Source organism: Hypanus sabinus, chromosome 1, assembly GCF_030144855.1.
Source record: "Hypanus sabinus isolate sHypSab1 chromosome 1, sHypSab1.hap1, whole genome shotgun sequence".
Classification (NCBI taxonomy): Eukaryota; Metazoa; Chordata; class Chondrichthyes; order Myliobatiformes; family Dasyatidae; genus Hypanus; species Hypanus sabinus.
In genome coordinates, this window is record NC_082706.1 from 105,699,353 (window position 1) to 105,720,734 (window position 21,382).

Below are 21,382 nucleotides of genomic sequence, written 5' to 3' on the forward strand. Positions count from 1 at the left end.
AGGTGTGATGATTGGCTGTACTATGGCCTGGCATGGGAACACAATGCCTTTGAGCAGAAAATCCTACAAAAGGTAATGGATTCGGCCCAGTACATCATGGGTAAAACCCTCCCAACCATTGATCACATCTACGTGAAATGTTGCCATAGAAAAGCAGCAACCATCACCAAAGATCCTCAGCACCCAGACCATGCTATTTCCTCGCTGCTGCCATCAGGTAGAAGGCACAAGTGCCTCAGGACTCACACCGCCAGGTTCAAGAACAGTTACTACCCACAACCATCAGGCTCTTGAACAAAAGGGAATAACTACACTCACTCTACTTCTGGTGTTCCCACAACCAATGGTCTCACTTTAAGGACTTGTTATTTTATGCTTATTATTTATTGCTATTTATTTATATTTATATTTGCACAGATTTGTTGTCCTGTGAACTTCTCTACAGTTACTGTTTGAAGATTTGCTAAGTATGCCCACAGAAAAAGAATCTTGCGGTTGTATTTGGTGATATGTGTGTACTCTGATAATAAATTTTAATTTGAACTTTTCTCACAATATTCCAAGTTAGATGATGTGAACTGATTCAGAAATAAATTAAGAGGGCAAAAGGGGGCTTCAAGTATCCTTGGCGAGTCTCATTCAGGAGAACCCCATGACATTCCTTAAGTGTATTGCTGAAAGGAGGTAGGCAGGGATAGAGTACGTTTTCTATGTGGAGCCAAGGGGTGTGGGTAGATCCGAGATGAATGAGGAAAGCAAAAGGAATTGTAGAACTCAGTGTTTGGCTACAGTAAGCCCTTCCTCAGTCAAGTTCCTCAAGGGTTGGGCAAGTGACCTTGCTGTTCTGATGGATGTGTACAAACAGGCCAAACTTTGTATGACCATTAAGGAAAAAGGCTGTTGACAGGATCCCAAAGAGAGAGCACCACAGGATTTGAAACAAACAATGGCTTGGTGCTCTGTTTGTAAGTGAAAAATGAACGGCTGGGGCAGATCCATCACTGTGGAATGTAATAGCAGTCCTCTGCCAGGTTTCTGGGAAACCACTGGGACAGATCTCTGTAAATGGACAAGTATTCAATCTTTTACTTGAGATGAATCAGCTGACCATAGAAATGTCCATAGAAAGATCCAATCATGGTGCAGACAATGCTGGCTCCTTACCAGGTGAAAGGCTAGAGGTTATATTGGTTCTATTGATGACAGGTGCCTGCTGCCTGAAGGTTTCTTACTGCTTACCCAGTTGAGTCTTGTAAACTTACTTCCTGACTGAAACATTTTGAACATTCCCATTTTGGGGGAATTTGGAGACATCTCAGATTATGTGCAAATCCTCCAGACAACAAACTAACTTGAACAAAATTATTTATTTTGGCTCTGGAACACAGTCTTGCAGATGTCATAAAACATCTACCTCCACTCATAATTTATTGTTTTAAAACAACAGAACTGAACTTCCATTAATGTGTCTTGAAATAAGTTTAGATGTGGGTGACTTGCAGCATCCACAGATCATTGTAGCAGTTCTATGTTTGGTTTTATAAATCCACTGCACAGGTTGGACAAGGAGCACAGTGGTGATACACAAGGTTAGATCCAGATGGCTGAATTATTTAAAGTTAACTTGCATTTTTTATGAACTCCTAACAGATTAGGTACGGCACAAAAAGTTATTAGGTAAAGTAAATGGTAAGATGGCTAAGGTTAATGTAATAACATGAAGGACAGAAAACAGAATTGATAGGGTCTTTTTCTGATCTCCAGACCATTATCCACAAGTATCATTAGGACCTACAAATAACTTAGTATAATGCCTCCGTTTGTTGATTATGGAGTGGATGAAATAGTTAACTATAAAGTGGATAGCAAAAGGATGTGGACAGCTTTAGGAATAAAGTTAAGAAAAGTATAATGTGGGAAATGTGGGACTGTTATTCAGAAACAGATTTTTAAATACACATTATAAAAATGCTGGTAAGATATAGAAAGCAAGTGTTCAGGTACAACAAGCAGTCAGAAAGAGAAATACTGCACTACACATAGTGCTGCCCAAAGATGAGGATTTTTGACTGCAGTTATACGGGGCTTGGGAGTAACCAGCTTTGAGTTTTTGGCTTAAGGAAGGATGTACATGACTGGGTCCAGTATTCATTCGACTGATTACTGGGTGAAGGGGAATTACTTTACCCTTAGAAGAATGAACAGTGATCCCATTTAATAAACACAATTTTGTGGGTATTATATTTGCTCAGGCTGCAGGATCTTAGAACTGGGTGCAAAGCCTGACCAGGAGGAATTTCTTTACAAAGAAGGTTGTTTGGAGTATGCAGTTGTTCAGTTATTGATTATATTTAAGGACAAGGTTGTTAGAGGTTTGTGAGAATGGAGAGATGGGGATAAGAAACTGATGAGATGGAGGTTCAGCCATAACCCAATTGGATGTGGCACAGGCCTGATAGCTATGTGGACCCAATTAATCATCCACAGTGTCTTGTCCTTTAATCTGCCCATGCTGTCTTTTTACCCCTCATCCTTAACTGGTTACTTAATGCAGCAGATATTTGCACAGTAGATAGCCTGGTAGCAACTACGAACAAAATGTAAGCAGGTATGTAGATCCAACAACATCTTCAAGACATTGCTGTAGCTTCCTGTGCAGTTTAATTGTAAAGATTCTACCAATGTTCCCACAGTGGTCTCTGGCAACTGCAAACCACCCAACCTACTCTACTTCTCATATTCCAACGAGCTCCCCAAAAATATTCAACAAGCATTTGTGTTGAATGTCATTAAAATTTCTGTGCATCTCCATCTGTGAACATTAATGATCCTCATCATCCAGAACTTGCCATCTTCTTGTTAAACCATTAGGGAAGAAGGAACCTGAAGACCTACATCCAGCATTGCAGGAACGGCTTCCTCCTCTCTGCCATCTATCTGAACAATCCATGAATCCATGAATGCAACAAGCTTTTACTCAGCTTTTGGTCCTTAAAGTCTCCCTTTGTGGCTCATGGTTAAGTTTTATTAACCTCCAGTGTTGCAACCAGTTTTGAATTAGCTGCTGTAGAAGTGTGGTAATCTGTGCTTCATGTTAGAGCTTAATGTGGTGGGTTAACTGTGACATGGCTCTCAAGCACCACGGCATAGATAATAAGACTGTAAGACCATATGATATAGGAGCAGAAGTGGGCTATTCGGCCTATCAAGTCTGCTCGGCCATTCAATCATGGGCTGATCCAATTCTTCCAGTCATCCCCACTCCCCTGCCTTCTCCCCATACCCTTTGATGCCCTGGTTAGTCAGGAACATATCAATCTTTGCCTTAAATGCATTCAATGAGTTGGCCTCCACAGCCTCTTATGGCAATAAATTCCACAGATTTACTGCCCTCTGACTAAAGTAATTTCTCCGCATCTCTGTTCTGAATGGACAACCTTCAATCCTCAAGTCATGCCCTCTTGTCCTAGAATCCCCTACTATGGGAAATGACTTTGCCATGTCTAATCTGTTAAGGCCTTTTAACATCTGGAATGTTTCTGTGAGATCCTTCCTCATTCTCCTGAACTCCAGGGAATACAGCCCAAGAGCTGCCAGATGTTCCTCATACAGTAACCCTTTCATTCCTGGAATCATTCGTGTAAATCTTCTCTGAACCCTCTCCAATGTCAGTATACCAGTATCCTTTCGAAAATAAGGAGCCCAAAACTACACACAATACTCCAAGTGTGATCTCACAAGTGCCTTATAGAGCCTCAGCATCACATCCCTGCTCTTATATTCTATACCTCTAGAAATGAATGCCAACATTGCATTCGCCTTCTTCACCACCAACTCAACCTGGAGGTTAACATTTAGGGTATCCTGCACAAGCACTCCGAAGTCCCTTTGCATCTCTTCATTTTGAATTCTCTCCCCATCTAAATAATAGTCTGCCTGTTTATTTCTTACACCAATGTGCACGACCGTACACCTTCCAACATTGTATTTCATTTGCACTTCTTTGCCCAATCCCCTAAACTATCTAAGTCACTCTTCAGGCTCTCTGTTTCCTCAACACTACCCGCTCCTCCACCTATCTTTGTATCATTAAGTAACAAGTCCATTAATCCCATAGTCCAAATCATTGACATACATGAGAAAAAGCAAATGTCCCAACACTGACCCCTGTGGAACTCTACTGGTAACCAGCAGCCAGACAGAATTGGATCCCTTTATTCCCACTCTCTGTTTTCTATCTATCAGCCAATTCTCCACCCATGCTAGTAACTCCCCTGTAATTCCATGGGCTCTTATCTTGCTAAGCAGCCTCATGTGCAGCACCTTGTTAAAGGCCTTCTGAAAATACAAGTATACTATATCTACTGCATCTCCTTTGTCTACTCAGCTTGTAATTTCCTCAAAAAATTGCAGTAATTTAGTCAGGCAGGATTTTCGAAATCATGCTGGCTTGGGCCTATCTTGTTATGTGTCACCAGGTATTCCGTAATCTCATCCCTAACAATCGATTCCAACAACTTCCCAACCACTGATGTCAGGCTAACAGTTCTATAGTTTCCTTTCTGCTGCCTCCCACCCTTCTTAAATATTTGCAGTTTTCCAGTCATCTGGTACAATGCCAGAATCTATCAGTTCTTTAAGGATCATTGTTAGTGCCTCTGCAAACTCTCCAGCTACTTCCTCCAGAACCTGAGGGTGCATTCCATCAAGTCCAGGAGATTTATCCACCTTCAGACCATTAAGCTTCCTGGGCACCTTCTCAGTTGTAATTTTCACTGCACATACTTCACTTCCCTGACATTCCTGAACATTTGGTATACTGCAGATGTCTTCCACTCTGAAGACTAATACAAAATACGCATTCAGTTCCTCTGCCATCTCTGCATCTCTCATTACAATATCTCCAGCATCATTTTCTATTGGTTCTATATCTACCTTCAACTCTCTTTTACCCTTTATATACTTAAAAAAGCTTTTCGTATCTTCTTTAATATTAGTCGCCAGCTACACTTCATAGTTCAACTTTTCCTTTCTAATGACCTTCTTAGTTTCCTTCTGCAAGTTTTTAAAAGCTTCCCAATCCTCTATCTTCCCACGAGCTTTGGCTTCCTTGTATGCCCTCTCTTTTGCTTTTACTTTGGCTCTGACTTCACTTGACAGCCATGGTAGTGTCCTTCTTCCATTCAAAAATTTCTTCTTATTTGGAATATAACTGTCTTGCAACTTCCTTATTTTTTGCAGAAACTCCAGCCATTGCTGCTCTGCTGTCCTTCCTGCCAGTGTCCCTTTCCAATCAGCCTTGGCTAGTTCCCCTCTCATGTCATTGTAATTTCCTTTATTCCATTTGAATACTGACACACTGGAATTTAGTTTCTTTTTCAAATTTCAAAGTGAACTTCATCATATTATGATCACTGTTCCCCAAGGGTTCCTTAACCTTAAGCTCTCTTATCACCTCTGGATCATTGCATAACACCCAATCCAGCACAGCTAATCCCCTAGTGGGCTCAACAACAAGCTGTTCCCTTGTTGAAGAAGCCATCCGTTAGACATTCTACAAATCCTCTCTCCTGAGGTCCGTTGTTGATCAGGTTTTCCAAATCCACTTTCATGTTAAAATCCCCAATGAGTATCATGACTTGCCTTTTTGATCTCCTGCTGTAACTTGTAATCCACATCCCAGGTTTGGAGGCCTGTATACAACTGCCATTAGGGTACTTTTACTCTTGCCATTTCTTAACTCAACCCATAGAGTCTCTGCACCTTCTGATCCTATGTCATTCCTTTCTAATGATTTAATATTATTTCTTATACATAGGGCCACACTACCCCCTCTGCCTACTAACCTATCTTTCCAATACACTGTATATCCTTGGATATTCAACTCCCAATGGCAGCCATCCTTTAGCCAAGTCTCAGAGATGGCCACAGCATCATACTTGCCCATCTATAGCTGAATTTCAAGATAATCTATTTTATTTCTTCTGCTGCGTGCATTCAAATACAACACTCTCAAGTTCAGTATTTGTAGTTTTCTGTTTTAACTGCACCACACCTCTATTGCTCTGTAACTCATCCCACTGGCTATGATTAATGTGCAGAATATTTGATAGAGAGAAATATCCAAGGGACCTGGGGAAAGGCCCTGCTGTTATTGAGGGAGAAGAATAATGATGGAAGATTTTGTGTGGCCCAGCCTGATAGTGGGCTGCATTGTCAGTCACACATACACCCCACTGGTGATTTTAATTGGCATATTTCAGGACACTAACCTGATTGGAGAGATTCCAACTTAACAAGTGTATTTGGGAATGGGTATTGCTGGAGATAAGATTGTTGGAGAAAGGGTAAAAACTTAGGAGAATGATTAGTAGGGAGAAAAGCAGCCAAACCCATCTTCATGGAAGAACCATCCAGTGTCCTATTCTTCCTCAACACCACGGATTCTCTTACTTCAGTTATTATACAATTCCCTCATGAAATTTCCTGCAGAATTTGTTTCTGCCATAGTTCGGGCAGACAGGCAGAGTGCTGCTGATCACAGTAACCTGCTGGGCTAAAAGCTTTATCCACACTCTACTTCTTTTAGTCAGTTATCAGCTCATAGCAGCCCCCTTTTCAAAATAGCTTCTAAAGTTATTTGACTACACAAAAATTCATTCAGTTACACTTCTCCCCTACCTCATATTCCTTGATCTTGCCATGCTTCCCTCATGCAATGTTGTTACCAACCAGCGTTGGTTAGATGCAACTTTTTGAACAGAAGCAACATGCACACAATGCTGGACGAACTCAGCAAGTAGGGTCACATCTATGGAGAGATTATGTTTCAGGCCAAGAACCTTCATCAGGAATGGAAGTGGAAAGAAGCTAAAATGGTAAGGAAGGAGTACAATCTGGCAGTTATAGGTGAAACTAGGTGAAGGGAAGGTGGTGGATGGGGGAAGGAGGATGAAATGAGAAGTTGGGAGGTGAAAGGTGGAAGAGGTAAAGGACTGAAGAAGAAGGAATCTGACAGGAGAGGACCATGGGAGAAAGGAAAAGAGGGGCTCTAGATGGAGGTGATGGGCAGGTGAGGAAAAGATTTGGAGAAACCAGAAGAAGCTCAAGAAATCAATGTCAATCAGGCATCTCCCAGTCTCCATTCAGCTTACAGGATTCACCTGCTGACTCATTCCAGACTCATCACCTGCAGCCTATTTAATCCCAGTTCTCATCTACAATTCTTGTTCACTCATCAAACCAGCTAGCCTCAACCAGTCACTCCTAGATTTCACTCGTTGCCTCTTGTGTTTAGTTTTGTGGCCCTCTCGTGGCTTTATATGTTGCAGTCTATTATTAAAATTATTATTCACCAAAAAATTGTCTCTGATTTTCAGTCAAGCCTCCTCTATATCCCGTGACAGAATGAATAAACCCTTGATTGACCTAGCAGAGTATGCTCACTTGAAAGAAGTCATCCACCGACATGAGCACAAGATCCAGAAACAGCACGAAACCATTGACCATCTGTACAGCACTCTCAATCAACTCTCCACCTCAGTGCAGCAACTCCACACCAGTCAACCTCCTCCTTCTGTGCCCGAATGCTTTGATGGATTTCCAAACCGATGCCTCAACTTCCTGTCTCAGTGCATCTTACATTTCGAGCTCCAGCCATCTCTGTATTCTACAGACTGGGCCAGGATCACCTTACTCATCTCCTCCTTCACTGGGAAAACAAGGCCATCATTTTCAACATATACGAATTTCATCACTGAGATGCACTGGGGTTTTGAACACTCAAGAAGTGGAAGGGAAGCAGCGGATCTGATACTTCAAGGCTCACTCTTTGGACTGGATGACACCATGGAATTCAGAGCTTCACAGCGCAGTGTGCCTGGAATGCAGGCATGCTGCTGGCCTATTATCATTATGTATCCTCTGAGCTGAGTACCCAGTAGGTGCGGTCGTTAAAGCCTCATCACTCTAGCTCTTCATATTGACAAGCATCTTATGGAAGAATCCTCCAGATCATTAGTCAGATCCCTAATTCCATTCCCAGAAAGTGGAGAGTAGGGTGAGGGAAAGATGTGCTTAGTGGTAGGATCCCACTGTACGTAGTGGAATATACGGTGTGCTGGTGTGGAGGCTCAAGGAGTGGTAGGTAAGGACAAAGGGGACTCAAACCCTGTTATGGCAGTGGGAAAATAGGGTGAGGGTGGATGTCTGGAAAATGGAGGAGATATAGTTGAGAAATGATAGAGGAAAGAAAGCCCTGTTTTTTGTAGGAGAAAACTCAGATGTTCTGGGGTGGAAAGCCTCCTCCTGAAAACAGATATGGCAGAGACAGAGAAACTGAGAGAAGGCAATTGCATTTTTACAAGTGACAGGATAGGAAAAAAAGAGGTATAATCAAGATAGCTGCAGGAGTCAGTTAGTTTATAAAAGTTATCTGTAGACAGTCTGTCTCCGGAGATGAGACTGAGAGATCAGAGAGATCAAGAAAGGTCTGAGAAGTTAACTTTGTTTTGCACAGCTAATCGTCAGCTTTGGAGATATCAGGAATCAAGAATTAAATATGCTGACACCACCACTGTTGTTGGCCAAATCAAAGGTGGTGACTAATTAACATATGGGAAAGAGATTGAAAATCTAGTTGAATGGTGCACAACAACAACCTCTCACTCAATGCCAGCAAAAGCAAAGAGCTAATTATTGACTAAGGGAGGAAGAAATTTGTGGTCCATGAGGCAGTCCTCATTAGGGATCGGAGATGGAGAATGTCAGTAGCTTTAAATTCCTTGACACTTTCATATCAGAGTATCAGTCCCGGGACCAGCACATAAATGTCATCACAAAGGCGTCACAACAATGCCTCTACTTTCTTAGAAGTTTGCATAGATTTGGCAAGTCACCAGAAACTTTGACCAACTCTTATGGATGCACAGTAGTACACTAAGTGGCTGCATCATGTCCTGGTATGGAAACACCATGCTCAGGAATATAAAACTCTACAGAAAATGGCAGATACAGCCCAGTCCATCACAGGATAAGTCCTTCCCCAATCACCCGTCATCGAGCACATTTACATGGAGTGCTGCCTCAACAAAACAGAATCCATTATCAAGGAACTGCTCCTCTCTTGCTGCCACCATTGCACAGGAGATTCAGAAACCTTAGGTTGTACAAAAAAGCTAGATGAAATCAGCAGGTCGGGCAGCATCCGTCCTACACCACTGGGTTCAGGAAGTTAGTAAGCTACAGCCACCAGGCTCCTGAACTGGTGTGGATAACTTTATTCACCACAACTCTGAACTATTCTACAACTGTAGACTCACTTTTAAGGCTCTATAATTCAAGTTCTCTGTATTTTTGTACTTGCACAATTTGTCTGTTTTTGCATTGGTTATTTATCAATTCTAGTTTGTTTAGTTTTTTTTATAAATATTATTGTATTTCTTTATTTTCCAGTAAATGCTTGCCAGAAAATAAATTTCAAGGTAGTGGTAACATATATGTATTTAAATAATAATTTTTACTTAAGATGGATAAACTGGAAGTCTTTTATATTCAGTTGAACCACAACAATTTCAAACTTAGATCGCTTCCACTATTCTCTCCAACTGATGATCTCTGCTTTCCTGGTAAACCATTGCTTTGCCATTTCCAGACTTCTTTGTAACTAGAGCACTCTGTGCCTGAACCTATATTCTACAAAGCTAGGGAATTAAGCCCTTATTCGCTGTTGCTGGGGCAGGCTCTCTTCCTGTATCCATATACTGTAAATTTTGATTCTGAATGACCAAAGGGTATTTTATTTCCAGCTGTAGGAAAACTGAATGGTTCCAGCCAAAGAATTCTTAAAACATAAGAGAAAGTAGGATATGGATGAAGAATTTTCTTCCAGAGTTTTGGAACATACACGACTCATTTTCATAAAAAAATGATTAGGAAGAGGAAGTGACTGGTGAGGATAGAGAGCAGAATGTAAAGTCAATGACAAATCAAGCCAGTTATGGGTCAGCAGCTATGCCTTGCCATGGTGTAAGCTAAAGCCGAAACCTGGTGGAGATGGGGTTACTCTATAGACCATTTTGTCAACATCTCAGTATTAACTTGGCATGTATTAGAATTGTTGCACAACTTCAGTGAAATCACCATTTTTTACAAGGTACCAATAGCACTTTATGAAACACTGTGAAGGTCAATAATAACTACCGAACATTTATCTTGACCTGGAGCCATTGCATCCATGCCCCTGTTATAAAGATGAAATGTTTTTAAACTAGTGGAGGTGGAGGATACATACTGCTGTTTTGTTTTCAAGACTAGTAATTTTGCAAATTTAGTGTAAATCTTATTTAAAAGCCATTTTCCTGTATAAACTTTAGCAGATCCTGCAGTGTGCTGAGAAACCTACAACAGGTTAAGCCAAAATCATTTTAAAGAAATAGATCACTCGAGGAACGAATTGGAGTCTGGAATTCTGACTGAAGCAGAAAAGGGGTTTAAACTGCAGCCAAGGTAGAAATTAGAGAGCCAATAGTCTTACAGAACCATCCTGGTTACCTTGGTCCAGAGAGGCTGTGGTTCCTGACCTGTTGATATTGTTATTGCTACGGTCACACATCTAACCTGTGTAGAGAAAAACACGAGGTCATTAGGAATATCAGCAGAAAGACTACTTGGAAATAAACGATTGGGGGGTATTTATTTCTGCTACTGCTGGGTTCCAAGTAACATTACCACTATACACCCTCAAGCTGCTTTACTCCAGCTGTATAATGAAACAATGATCAGAGCACCCACACACCTTCAGAGGGGTAAATCCTTTCAGTAATTTTGCTGTTATATTCTAACTAAAACAAATCCTTTTGAGTTTTGCTTGATCCACTCTTCTGGTTTCCAGGGAGCATAAAAGTTGGGAACTTATGTTGTAGCTTTGGTCAGGCCATATTTGGAGTGCTGTGTGCAGTCTGGTCACCTATTACAGGAAGATGTGGAGGTTTGCAGAGGATGCAGAAGAGATTCACTAGAATGCTGCCTAGATTATAAAGTGTTAGCTACAAGGAGAATTTGGACAAACTTAGATTATTTTTTTTCTCTGGAGCTGAGTGATGACCAAATAGAAGTACAGTATGTAACTGTAAGCCTCTCTCAGTCGTCTAAGGGGAGCAACCGTTGGCCCCGCCAAACTGGGTAAGCAAGTTTGTGTGAATGGTGTGTAATGGCCCCAGAACAAACCCACAATGCAAAATATTAGACAGTACACAATGTATGATAAAGAATTACACTTTATAAATCTTACTGTGACTATGGGGTTAGTAGAGAAACAAAATATAAAATAAAAAGGCTCTGAGAATAATAATTAGACAGTTCGTGCACAACGTTGGAGCTCACGCAATATCCTCGGTCCACCATTCAATTTCCTCTGAACTCCGCAACCCTCAGACTGGGACCAACCACAGTGGTCTACCAGAGCGCTTCCAGCATGTCCTTCCTCTTCGCCGCTCCTCGCCGAAACTTCCCGTGCACTCCCTCAGGTTCCCACACATACAGGTAGAATAACATAACTTCCATTGGTTAATTCCCCGTTATCTACAATTATAACCCAAACATTTCAGCTACAACAAACATTACCTCATCAGTTAACATTACAGAGAAGCAATTTCATTATAACGCTTCAGAGAAGCCATTTTATTATTAGCAGTTAACAGTTAACATTACAGTTACTATGACTGAGAACCCTACATAACATTATGAGAAGCATACTTTGGGCAGATATTCAGTCTGATTCACCAGGCGGAAAAGGCAAATACTAAAGCCATATCTTTAAGCTGAGAGGGGGAAAGGAGATTTATCAGGAAAGTTCTTATAAACAGAGAATGATAGGCGTCTTGGACATGCTGTCAAGGGCAATGGTGGAAACAGATATGATATCACTTCCTATAAGGCGAAACCTAACAGCAAAAATGACAATAATATTTTACTTCCCAATGAGCTTGACATCCTTAATGCATACTTTGAAAGGCAGAATAACACTAAGCCTGTGCGAATTCCCACAGCATCTGGCAACTCAGCGATTTCTGTCTTGGGAGACCAATGTCAGAACATCCTTCAAGGGGGTGAATTCTTGCAAGAAATCAAGCCTAGGCTACTTGTCAGGTACTGAAAACCTGTGCTGACCAACTGGCTGGAGCATGCAAGGACATCTTCAAACCTAGTAGCACTCACATTAACTGTGAAGTGCCTTGAGAGGTTGGTCAGGGCTAAAATTAACTCCTACCTGAGGAAGGGCCCAGACCTGCTGTATTTTGTGTACCACCACAGCAGGTCTACAGTGGATGCAATCTCAATGGCTCTTCACTTGGATTTGGACCACCTGGACAGAATATGATTTAAAATCACTGGCATGCGTCATGAAATTTGTTGCTTTGCGGCAGCAGTACAGCGCAATACATAATAAAAACACTATAAAGTACAATGAGATATAGTATATATGATCTATTGGCAGAGGGAAGAAGCTGTCCCTAAAATGCTGAGTGTGTGTCTTCATACTCCTGTATCTCCTCTTTGATGGTAGTGATGAGAAGAGGATATGTCCTGGGTGATAGGGGTCCTTAATGACGGATGCCACCTTTTTGAGGCATTGTCTTTTGAAGATGACCTTGATGCTGGAAAGGCTAGTGCTCATGATGGACCTAGCTAAGTTTGCAACTTTCTGCAGCTTTTTCTGATCCTGTGCAGTGGCCACTTCATACTAGGTGGTGATGCAACCAGCTAGAATGTTCTCCATGGTACATTTATAGAAATTTGCTAGTATTTGGTGACATACCAAATCTCCTCAAACTGTTAATGAACATAACTACTTTTGTGTCTTCTTGTAATTACATCAATATTTTGACAACAACAATACCTACCATCAGGCTGCTGTCAACACCATCATCCCTTCAGTACTAACCACAAGCTTCAAAACCAGGGTCTTGAACTTCCCTCTGCAACTGAATCCCTGGCCTCATCAGGTGACCATAGTCGGTACAGATTAGTAATACCATTTCAATCTTGCTGGTAATCAATACAGCTGCTCATCAAGAATGTATGTTTAGTTCACTGCTCTCCATTGTCTACACTCGTGACTGCATGCTGAGGCACTGCTCAAATGCCATCTATAAATTTGTCAATGACATCACTGTTACTGGCAGAATTTCAGATGGCAACGATGAGGCAAATAGGAATGTGATAGATCAACAGTTTGAGTGGTGTCGCAACAACAATTTTACACTCAATGTCAGCAAAGCAAGGAATTGATTGTGGACTTCAGAAGGGGGAAATTGGGAGAACGTGCACACATTGATGCAATCAAGAAGATGGCAGACCAGAGGACTACTTCATTAGGAGTTGAGGGGATTTGGTATGTCAGCAAAGACTAGCAAATTTCTACAGAGCATTCTGACTGGTATGAAGGTTCCAATGTGCAGGATCGAAAGAGGCTGCAGAGAGTTACAGACTCAACCAACTTCATCATGGGCACAACCCTCCCCACCTTCGAGAACGTCTTCAAAAGGCAGTGCCCCAAGCAGGTGACAACCATCAATAAGGACTCTCATCATTTGGGACATGCCTACTTCTCTTTACTGCCATAACGGAGGAGATACAGGAGCCTGAAGACCCACACTCCTCATTTTAGAATCAGCTTCGTCTCCTCTGTTACCAGGTCCCTGAATAGTCCATGTACATTACCTTACTTTTCCTCTTTTGAACTATTCATTTATGTTTAACAATTTATTCTTATTTTACATCTTGCACTGCACTGTTGGTGCAAAACAGCAAATTTTACAGCATTTGTCAATGATAACAAACCTGATTCTGATACCAACTCTTTCAGGCATTTAGACAGGCAGAGGGAATGGAAGGATATAGACCAAGTGCAGGAAGATGGGATTAACTTAAATTGGCAGCATGATTGGCACAGACACAATTAGTGATATGGCCTGTTGCACTGATAAAAGACCTGCTGCCCACAAACTGCCTAACCTCTTCCAACATATATGATTCTGTTAACACCTTGATGACTTAAATACAGAAAGCACGAAGCCAGCATCAATGATTAATTGATATATTCTGTGTTAAAGAGTTGGAGCTGGAGCTGGAGCTGGATGAACTCCAGAACATTTGGGAGGTAGAGGGGGTAATTGAAGGGACATATATAGAGAGGTAGTTACACCCAAGGTGCAGGACACAGGGAACTGGGTGATAGTCAGGAAGGGGAAAAGGGTTAAACAAAAAGTTCAGAGTACCCCTGTGGCCACCCTCCTCAACAACAGGTATACCACTTTGGATACTGTCAGGGGGTGACCTACCAGAGGAAAATCACAGTGGTCAGGTCTCTGACACTGAGTCTGCCTCTGTGATTCAGATGGGAAGGGGGAAGAAGAGGCACATTGTAGTGATAGGAGACTTGTTAGTCAGGGGAACAAAGAGGAGGTTCTGTGGGCTAGAACAAGATTCCTGGGTGCCAGGGTCAAGGGATATCTCAGATTGGGTCCTCAGCATTCTGAAGTGGAAGGGTGAACAGCCAAAAGTTGTGCACCATGTAGGTAGCAATGACATGGGTAAGAAGAGCGACAAGGTTCTTCATAGGGAGTTCAGGGAGTTAGGTGCTAAGTTAAAGGGCAGGACCTCCAGGGTAGTGATCTCAGAATTGCTACCCATGTCATGTGCTAGTGAGGTGAGAACTAGGAAGATTATACGTGGCTAAAGAGTTGGTGTAGGAGGGAGGGCATAAGTTTTTGGGATCATTGGACTCTCTTCCAGGGTAGGTGTGTCCTGTACAGAAGGGACTGAAGGAGGACTAATATCCTAGCGGGAAGGTTTGTTAATGCTGCACAGTGGAGTTTAAACTAGAGTTGCAGGGGGATGGGAACCAGAGGACCAGAACAGTTAGTGGATTTCCTGAGCTGCCCATATTTCAATGCAATAAGTATCGTAGGAAAGGCAGATGATAGTGCTAAAGATGAGGTAGCTGGTTTACAAACTGAGGAAATGTGTAGTGAGGAGAGGCTGTTGATAGGACAAAATTGCAGTCAACAGGATGAGTTGCAATATAAAAGATGGAAAATATTGGAAAGGGTGAATACAGGACTGAAGGTGTAATATTGGATTGTGTGCAGGATACAGAATAAGATAGATTAACTTGCAGCACAGTTGCAGATTGTCAGGTTTGACATTGTGGGCATCATTGAATCATGGCTGAAAGAAGATTATAGCTGGGAGCTTAATGTCCAAGGATACACATTGTATCGAAAGGACAGGCAGGAAGGAAGGGGGGCAGCGATGTTCTGTTGGTAAAAATTGAAATCAAATCATTACAAAGAGGTGACATAGGGTTGGAAGGTGTTAAATCATTGTGGATAGAGCTAAGGAACTCTAAGAGTAAAAAGACCCTTGATGACAGTTGTAAGGATTTGGCCTACAAATTACAATGGGTGATAGAAAATGCATGCCAAAAGGCAATGTTACAATAGTCATAGGAGATTTCAATATGCAGGTAGATTGGGAAATTCAGGTTAGTGCTGGATTCCAGGAGGGGGGAGTTTCTAGAGTGAACACAAGATGGCTTTTTAGAGCAGCTCATGATTGAGCCCATGAGGGGACCAGCTATTCTGGATTGGGGGTTGTGCAATAAACCAGAATTAATTAGAAAGCTTAAGGTAAAAGAACCCTTATAGGTAAGTGATCATAATATGATCAAATTCACCCTGAAATTTGAGAAGGAGAAGCTTAAGGTCAGATGTATCAGTATATATATCAGGAATAAAGTGAATCACAGAAGCATGAGAGAGGAGTTGGCCAGAATTAATTGGAAAAGAACTTTGGCAGTGATGATGGCACAGCAGCAATGTCCAGAATTTCTGGAAGCAATTTGGAAGGCACAGGATGTATACATCCCAGAGAGGAAGAAGTATACAATAAGAAAGATGATACAACTATGGCCAACAAATGAAGTCAAAGCCAACATAAAAGCCAAAGAGAGGGCATACAATAGAACAAAAATTAGTGGGAAGTTAGAGAACCAGGAAGCTTTTAAAAACCAACAGAAAACAACCAAAAAAGTCATTAAGGTAAAGATGAAATACGTAAGTAAGTTAGCCAATAATATTAAAGAAGATATCAAAAGTTTCTTCAGATATATAAAGTATAAAAGAGAGGCAAGAGTGGATTTTGGACCACTGGAAAACATTGCTGGAGAGGTTGCAATGGAAGACAATGAAATTGCAGATAAACAAGAAGTATTTTGCATCACTGTGGAAGACACGAGCAGTATGGTGGAAGTTGCAGGTATTGGGGTCATGAAGTGTGTGATGAAAGGAAGAGGAAGATGGATAAGGAGAGGAAGTGAGGAGATGCAGCAAAGGGGGAAATGGAAGGAGGAGAGGGGGAAGGAGGGGGAGGGTGAGAAGGTGCAGGAGGGAGTGTGGAGAGCAATAGAGGGAGGTCAAAACAGAAAGGAAGTGTAGGGAGAGGAAATAGAGAAGGACAGAGTGAGTGAAAGGGAGAGAGGGTGAGGAGGAGAGAGAGAGAGGAAGGTAAGGTGAGAAAGAGGGAGAGGGAGAGGGGGAGAGCAGGAGGGGCAGATAGGAGAGTGAGAGGTAGAGAGGAGAGAGTGGGGAGAAGGGAGAAGGTAAAGTGGGGAGAGAGAGAAAGGGAGAGGAAATAGTGTGGTGCATTTAGGAAGAGGACAAGAGAGAAAAGGATGGGGAGAGGGAAAGAGGGGAGTGTTGTTATCTGCATCACAGCTGATGCAGACTACATTAGCCCAGAGTGTTTAAATAAACAGACAATACATCAAAAATAGTTGAAAGGAATCTCCTGACTTTGGAAATGTATGATGAATGCAATCCCAGGGATCAGTTTACCTGCAGGAGGGTGTACGTCAGTTCCTTTCAATCACAGCGAACCAAAAAGCTGCAAATGGACAATTGGGGATGAGGATGGGGGTCAATTATGGTGCTGCTGGGGGAAGTGTGTCGGGGGGGGGGGGGCTTGGCTGTAACTCATCCTCTTTGCTGAGTTTAGGAATTATCTAAGAACTTCAAACATGTCATTAACTTATTTTACAGCCAACTATCACGTGTTACTACATACGTCTGAAATTAGACTGTGGAATGTTACGAAGGTGTTCTAACAACACAGTGGGTGGTGATAATGCCTCTGGCGACAGTGAAATAGATTTGCTATTATCTAATCAGTGCCATTTATTTTTATCCTGGAGCTGAATGCTAAAAACAGCTTAAATCTGATCAGTGTAGCCAACAATTTTTGACTCCTATAGCATACCAGAACAACCCTTGGTACTGACTGCAACCTATAGGGTTGAAGCTCAGTGCAGATCTCCTCTATTAATGTAGGCCAAACGTCAATTTTCCATTCTAGAGCCAGCATCAATGTTGTTCAGTGTTGCAGACTGCACAGTAGGCACTTACCTCCCTGGATCTCTTCACTTGCTGCATTGCTGTGTTCCCTTGCTCTCTGCCCCTTAACTTCCCTTAACAGGAAGGAGTGGATGGCAGCACCATCAGCTACTAAACAAACCTCTGCTACCTTCCTTATAACTTCTGAAGATTCCAGAAGTTGTGTGAGGGAAGCCAAAGGAGTTTTTAAGTCAGCACTTACAATTCACATTTTTGTACAACGGCAAAGGACAATTTCATCCAAAGGGCCTGCATTTATATATCAATATTCACATCCTCAGTAAACAGCAGAGACCACAGCTGAAGTAATATTTGATGCAAAGTCACTATCACAATTAAGGTGTTGAGAAAATATGACAAAGTAGAGAATGGGTAAATTATGACCTCATCTCTTCTGAGATGTGCCTGGATGACTGACATTAACTTGGTAACCAGGGAAAACTCCCTGCTCCTCTTCAAGATAATCATTCAATCTTTTGTATTCACCTGAGAAGGCAGGTGGGATCATGGCTTAATAACTTCTTTCAGATAAGTTATTTCTAACAGAACTTCTTCACAGGTGTCAGTATAGGTTATACATTCAAATCCTTTAGCAGAAACTGAAACTATGTACTTTTGCTAAGATAGATTGATGGGCTGCAGGTGTCAGGGAAAGGACAGTGTGCATAGTCCACATCTAATCACCATTCACAGGAAGCAGGAGGGAATGCACATCATGAACGGCTTATGTCTGTGTGCTCTGGGAACTTGAGTTTAGTATGTAGCCCTGGTGATGATGAAGGGCCAGTAAAGTGATCACAATCAGGCTAGTGCGTAACTTGGATGGTGATTACTAACACAACAGCCTTGTCTCATGCACTCAGATCTGCTTTCCTCTGTCCTTGAGAGTGCTGATAACCACAAAACTTTTCCCTCTCACTGACTGTCTAATTGTCCACCATCTTTCAAGTTTGGATGTAGCTAACAGTTAATCTGTTGAACACAGGATTAAGGAGCTCGGTCTATTGCAGGTTGCTTTCACTGGTTAACTTGTGTGCTAACGTCGCTGCTGCAGTAGTCTGCTGTTATCAGGTCCGGTTCTTCTGCTCCCTTTGGCACTCCTCCTTTTCCTTCCTTAACTTGGGTTGGTCCCTGGTTTGATGTCAATTGCAGCGGAATGGAAACCCCTTTCTATGATCAGACCCAAATGATCCTGCAGGTCTGAAGCAATTTGCTCTCCAATTATTTGAATCTGAGGGAGATGCTAACTAGTCCAATAAAGCACACCTCCAATAACACATTGACAGGAAGTCAATTGAATTTAATAAAAATAAAAATAGGAAGTAGGTAGAACCAGTTGCCAAACCTCAGTCAAACATGTTACACCCACATACAACTAAGGGTCGTATCTCACTGCTGTTCCCATGTAGAACTCAGCTAATGAAGTAACCGGCTAAACAAAGTGACTGGAATGCCACATCAATCAAATGTGGAAACTACCAGTCTGACCAATGAAGATGAAGGCAGTGGAGAGCAATTACAAGATTCAGGGCCTGTTAACTTTTTAATATGTCCTTAGTGATCACTAATGTAACACCAATATAAATGTTAAACTTGTTTAGTTTATTTAATCATTTACTTTACATTTAATAAGAGATATAAAACAGTCTCTTATTTGCTTGAATAAGTATATAGAAACTGTAAAAAGGTGAGATTTGTCACACAACTCTGCAGCTTCTAAAAATGCACAAAAAGCCAGTTAACATTAACTAAGTATGTTGGGATCATATAACATGAATATTGTAACATTAACACAAATACCACATTGATGCTCTGTGCAATGTACGAAAGGAACACTATATTGGAGAGCTGGGTGTGCTGAAATAACATATGCAAATTGGGTAGTAGTCTTACTTACCCACACAGTTATCCCAGCAGCAACGCTTTACCACACTACAGTCATTTCAGCAGTGTCGCTGTATGTGTAGTGGACAGGGTCCATGTCTTCCCAGATGATTAAAGAAAGTGTGGTAAAATGGCTGGCCCCAGAATCTCCTTGAACATTTGAAACATCAAGTACTACAAACTCCCACTTTCCAAGCTGCTTTTACATAAGCTCCACGCTGGCCCAAGGTATGAGCTAGGGATATTACACAGCTGTTTTTGAGAAGCTATATCTGCATCTGTTTTGGCTCTGGCACCACTTGATGGAGTCACAAAAGGAACAGTTCTGGATAAGATCCAGCTATTGATCTGTTCTATCTGTCTTCGGGAATCATAGCATTTTCTTCTGTAGCACTCCGGGAAATATCTTGAAAAACATAAATGTTAGATAACATTACATATACAAATAAATTAGTTGTCAAGATTCTGACATGTAATTAAATCTGCTTCAGTTCTGTGATGTAACTTTGTTTGTAGACATTGTCATGATTAATAGGAGCAAATAACAAACTACTGCAGGAAGTCCGTGGGTCCAGCAGCATACATGGAGGGAAAGGAATTGTTGAAATTTCAGATCAAGAATTCTACACAAAATGCTTGAAGAACTCAGTAGGTCAGGCAGCATCCATGCAAATGAACAAATATTTGACATTCCAGACCAAGACCCTTCTTCAGGATGGAAAGGAGGAGAGAAGATGCCAGAATAAAAAGGTGGAGGAAGGGAAGAAGGATAGCTGGGTGATACGTGAAGCCAGGTGAGTGGGAAAGGGCTTGGAAATGAAGGAATCTAGTTGGAGAGGAGAGTGAACAATAGGGGAAAGGAAATGAGGAGGGTCACCAGGAGGAGGTGAAAAGCAGGTGTAGATCTAAATGGTATAGGCGAGAAGAATTTAGAAATGGAAAGGGAGTTGTAGCAGGTAAAGAGCTGGATTTTGAAAAGTTGAGTGTGAAAGGAAGGAGATAGTGTAGCAGAAAAGATTGCAGCTGCACATATGGCTGGGGTTGGGGGAAAGAAATTATTCAAAGCCTCTCCCTAATGGAGTAAAGAGAAATAAATAGGTATAATTCAGTGATCATTGGAGAGGTGGGGTTGCAAGGTAACAAAGTCTAGGAAGTAAATATTCAAGGTACAACATTTCAAAGGAGGATTGGAACTCTGAGAATAAAGGATGACATAAGCACAGGTTCGGAAAATCAAGATGCGGAGTCGATAGGGAGGACAGAAGTAGAAATGGAAAGGAGTCAATAGTGAGGCAACCCCTATTGTTTCTTAATTCATACCCTGTACCTCACAAAATATCTCTGCCTTATTCTCCCCAAAATGCTTTTCCAATAATTAAAAATTAGAGAACATTTCCATCCCATCATCGTATTGCAAATTATTATAAATCAGTAATATTAAAAATATAAATTACATACTGTAGCTTACATCAACAGTCTGGTCTGCCTGCTCTATTATGTAAATGGTTACCATAGTTTCAGGAATTTTATTTCTTCAGTTACAGTAATATCATTCTGAAAGGTCAGCCAACTCACAAACTTTTCAGCTACAATTAAACTTTCCATCACTCAAGTCCAGCAGTGCAGGATTCACGTGTAGCAGCAGCATCCCTCCCATAGTGATCCTACCCCTCACACAGTGACCCTGACTCCTTGCACGCGGGCCCACCCCACACAGTAGCTTCTAGTCCTCGCTGACATCCACCTCTCATTGCAGCCAACCCACACAGTGACCTGGCTCCCCACGTCACTCATCCCATACATTGACCAGTCTCTCACACAGCCACTTGCCCTCATACAGTAAGCCTCCTCATGCACCCACTATACAACAGTGGTGCACTTCACACTGATCCCACCCTCATATTGGAGACTAGTGCTCACAGACACCCACCCATACAAGAATCCCACTCTACACACACACAGACACCACCCAACCACAGTGACAAGGTGGAGAGCTCGTCTCTTCCCAATGCAAAACATCCACATTCCCATCCTACAGACTGAAA

At 41.8% G+C, this 21,382-nt stretch overlaps 2 protein-coding genes across 7 annotated transcripts in view; both read right to left on the bottom strand.

The window, feature by feature from the left end:
- bmper (BMP binding endothelial regulator) overlaps positions 1–12,534 on the bottom strand; it is a 61,780-nt gene extending 49,246 nt beyond the window's left edge. The window contains exons 1-2 of one of the 2 annotated variants that reach the window (XM_059973549.1): positions 12,269–12,534; positions 10,552–10,617 (exon numbers count right to left, since the gene is read on the bottom strand). The gene's annotated coding sequence lies outside the window, so the exon portion shown is untranslated. Of the gene's footprint in view, positions 1–10,551; positions 10,618–11,382; positions 11,403–12,268 lie in introns of those variants that run through there. The other variant, XM_059973568.1, reaches the window with a different exon arrangement.
- A 6,511-nt stretch (positions 12,535–19,045) lies between these two features.
- The window catches only part of bbs9 (Bardet-Biedl syndrome 9), a 396,619-nt gene continuing 394,282 nt past the window's right edge, over positions 19,046–21,382 (bottom strand). For all 5 annotated transcript variants that reach the window (XM_059973612.1, XM_059973602.1, XM_059973581.1 and 2 more), the window contains one exon: positions 19,046–19,743. In XM_059973612.1, the coding sequence (XP_059829595.1) occupies positions 19,708–19,743 (36 nt within the window). In that variant the 3' untranslated portion in view covers positions 19,046–19,707. The remainder of the gene's footprint in view (positions 19,744–21,382) is intronic.